Source organism: Lactuca virosa, chromosome 4 (assembly GCF_052849685.1).
Source record: "Lactuca virosa cultivar CGN04683 chromosome 4, Lactuca_virosa_CGN04683_v6, whole genome shotgun sequence".
NCBI lineage: Eukaryota > Viridiplantae > Streptophyta > Magnoliopsida > Asterales > Asteraceae > Lactuca > Lactuca virosa.
The window spans coordinates 419,765,036-419,768,211 of NC_136429.1; the positions used below are offsets into that span (position 1 = coordinate 419,765,036).

Consider the following 3,176-nt stretch of genomic DNA (forward strand, 5'->3'; position numbering starts at 1 on the left):
AGAATCAATAATCCAAAGTCGTTTTTGAAACCTACCGTTCAATTTTTCTTCAGGAATTTTAGAAGTACTCATTAAACCTGTTAGAGCCTTCCACGGTTCAGCAGTGAACTGTAAAGGTGTTCCTGTTGTATGCGCCTGGCCTGACCCAATATTCTGAGTAGGCCCAAGTTGTTGTCCAATAGAGATGGAGTGGGCCCAATGAGAACCCCTTCCTCATCTGCCTGAACGACTACCACCTCTACTCCCTCCATTGCTTTTACTTCTGTCCTCCCACCACTCCGGATATCCGACCAGTTCGAAACAGGAACTCGAATCATGACCAGATCTCTTGCAATGGGAGCAATGCAAGGATGATTTGTCCACCTTATCTACACGACCTCCTCTTCCTTTGCTTGAGGTTGCATGAACGCTAAACCCTAACACATTCGTGGGTTTATCTTCTACCACTACATGAGCAGTCCTTACCCTCTCATCTTGAATCACAAGCTGATAGGCCTTATCAAGAGATGGAAGTGGATCCTGTTACAAGATACTAGTGTGCAGAGTGGAGAAAAGGTCAGTGTTCAACCCCATAAGAAACATGCGAAGCATATCAGTTTCTCTTCTTTCTTCATGTTTAGATCCGGCTGTACATGCATCAGAACAGAAGCAGTCAATAAGAGGTTCATGTTTATACAATTCTTCCCACAGTCCAGTCAATTTTCCGAAATACTCAGAAACTGGCATATTTTTGCCATGTTCACACTTGGCGATCAATGACTTCAGATGCTGAATTCGTGGTCCATTGACCACATCATATCGCGATTTCAAATTCTCCCACAACTTCTTTGCATCACGATGTTTAGACAAGGAACACTTGACCTCTAGATCAATCGTGTTCATAATCCAGGATACTAACATTACATTAATCGTATTCCAATCGGCTTCTGTAACAGGTGGCACCCTTTTAGTAATTGTGCCATCAAGAAACCCAAACTTTCTTCGTGCTTCCAAGGCCATCTGGATGTCACCAGCCCAGTCATCGTAATTGTCTCCTCGGAGCCTTGTCGGCGTGATAAAATCCCCTGGTCGATCTTGGGGACCAAGGTAAAACGGTGAGTTGGCTTCGATTTTCTGAGAAACATTTGCTCCAGAGGGTTCTTCTACCGATGTAGTCATGGCGTAAGGTTATATTTCAAACCTGCTCTGATACCATGAAACAATTGACACAGGTGAAGATTGAAGACTCAAAAATTTGATATTTTCATTAATCGTTATATATGTATATATATACATCTATGAGTCCTTATTAGAAACCAAAGCAAAGTAATAAGATAAGACTAATCTATACATTCAAAATACATTTATCTATGAAATAATACCCAATTCGGGATAACTCCAACACATGCACCATCCCACGAAATCCTGATTCAGCACTAGAGCGTGCTACCAACTTTTGTTTCTTGCTCCTCCAAGTTACTAAGTTCCCTCCAAAAAATGTGAAATACCCTGATGTTGACTTCCCATCCGACTTATCCCCGGCCCAATCAGCATTAGTATACCCTTCCACTTCAAGACTACCAGTTTTAGCAAAAAACAAACCTTTTCCCGGAGATGACTTAAGATAGTGTAGGATTCTAATCACTCCTTTCATGTGATCTTCATTTGGTGCGTGCATAAAACGACTTACTACACTCACATCATATGCAATATCCGGTCGGGTATGGGATAAATAAATATGTTTCCCCACTAGTTTCTGGTAACTTTCTTTATTCATTGTAGCCTTGTTAGACAGAAGAGTCAGCCCATGATTTTTTTCAATCGGCGTGTCAATGGGTTGACATTCTAACATTCCTGTCTCTGTGAGGAGATCAAGTGTATACTTTCGCTGACACATGGTAATACCCCGACTGGATCTCGCCACCTCAATACCTAAAAAATATTTCAATTTTCCCAGGTCTTTTAACTCGAACTCAGCACCCAAAACATTTTTTAACTTGTTCATTTCATCTTCATCGTCTCTTGTCACTACCATGTCATCGACATAAACAATAAGGGCTGTAACTTTTCCTTCATTGTTCTTAACAAACAATGTGTGGTCAGCATCACTCTGCTTGTACCCAATACCCTTCATGAAGTTTGAGAATCTCCTGAACCAAACTCTGGGTGACTGTTTTAAGCCATAAAGAGCTTTATTAAGCTTACACAACTTGTTACCAAAATTCATTCCCGGTGGAGGATCAATATACACTTCTTCTTCTAAATTACCATTCAAAAACGCATTTTTTACATCATACTGTCTCAGTGGCCATTCTTTGTTTGCTACTATTGAGACAAGAATACAAATAATATTAATTTTTGCCACCGGAGCGAAAGTGTCTCTGTAGTCTATACCGTATTTTTTTTGTATACCCCTTCGCGACCAACCTGGCTTTCAATCTGTCTATCTTCCCAGAGGAGTCCAACTTTATAGTGAATATCCATCTGCTTTCAATCTGGACTCGGACTCGGAGATGGTTCTGGCACTGGAGTTGGACTCGGACTCAAAGATGATTCTGGTTCTGGCTCATATGAGTTCGCTGTACTATCTTGGTCAGGACTTGCTCCCCCTGTTTCGAAATCTACACTACCACCGTCTCCTTCATACCCAGTCTCATCTAGACCCTCAATGAACTCGCTATTTTGATGTATTAAGTTTTCCTTCAAATTAGTTGTTATCTCCCCCTGAGGAAAAACGACATGATAAAAAAATGAAATAGTTTCATGGAACTTTACATCGCGCGTGATATACATCTTCTTTTCTTTGGGGTCATAACACTGATACCCTTTTTTAAATCGACATACCCTAAAAACATACATCGAATAGCTCGTGGTTCAAGTTTTCCACCATCTTTGTGTACGAAGGCAATGCAACCAAATACTTTTGGTTCAAGATTCGGCCCCATTGGGAGTTCCATGGTTTCATGTAAATGTTGCAGTGGTGTTTTAAAGTCAATTACTCTAGATGGAGTTCGATTCATTACATATGTTGTTGTTCACACTGCCTCACCCCAATATTGCCTTGGTACTTTCACATCAAACAAAGATGCACGAACTATCTCTAAAATTTGTTTATTTCTCCTTTCTGCAAGGCCATTTTGTTGGGGTGTATTAGCACATGAAGTTTGGTGTCTAATAGAATTTTCTTCACAAAAACG

At 40.6% G+C, this 3,176-nt stretch overlaps 1 protein-coding gene across 1 annotated transcript; it reads right to left on the reverse strand.

Moving 5' to 3' along the window:
- Nucleotides 1-522: 522 nt before the first annotated feature.
- LOC145106569 (uncharacterized) lies at nucleotides 523-1,158 on the reverse strand. Its single transcript, XM_079043531.1, has one exon. It carries the CDS (start codon nucleotides 1,156-1,158, stop codon nucleotides 523-525), a length of 636 nt encoding a protein of 211 aa, XP_078899657.1.
- Nucleotides 1,159-3,176: the final 2,018 nt, after the last annotated feature.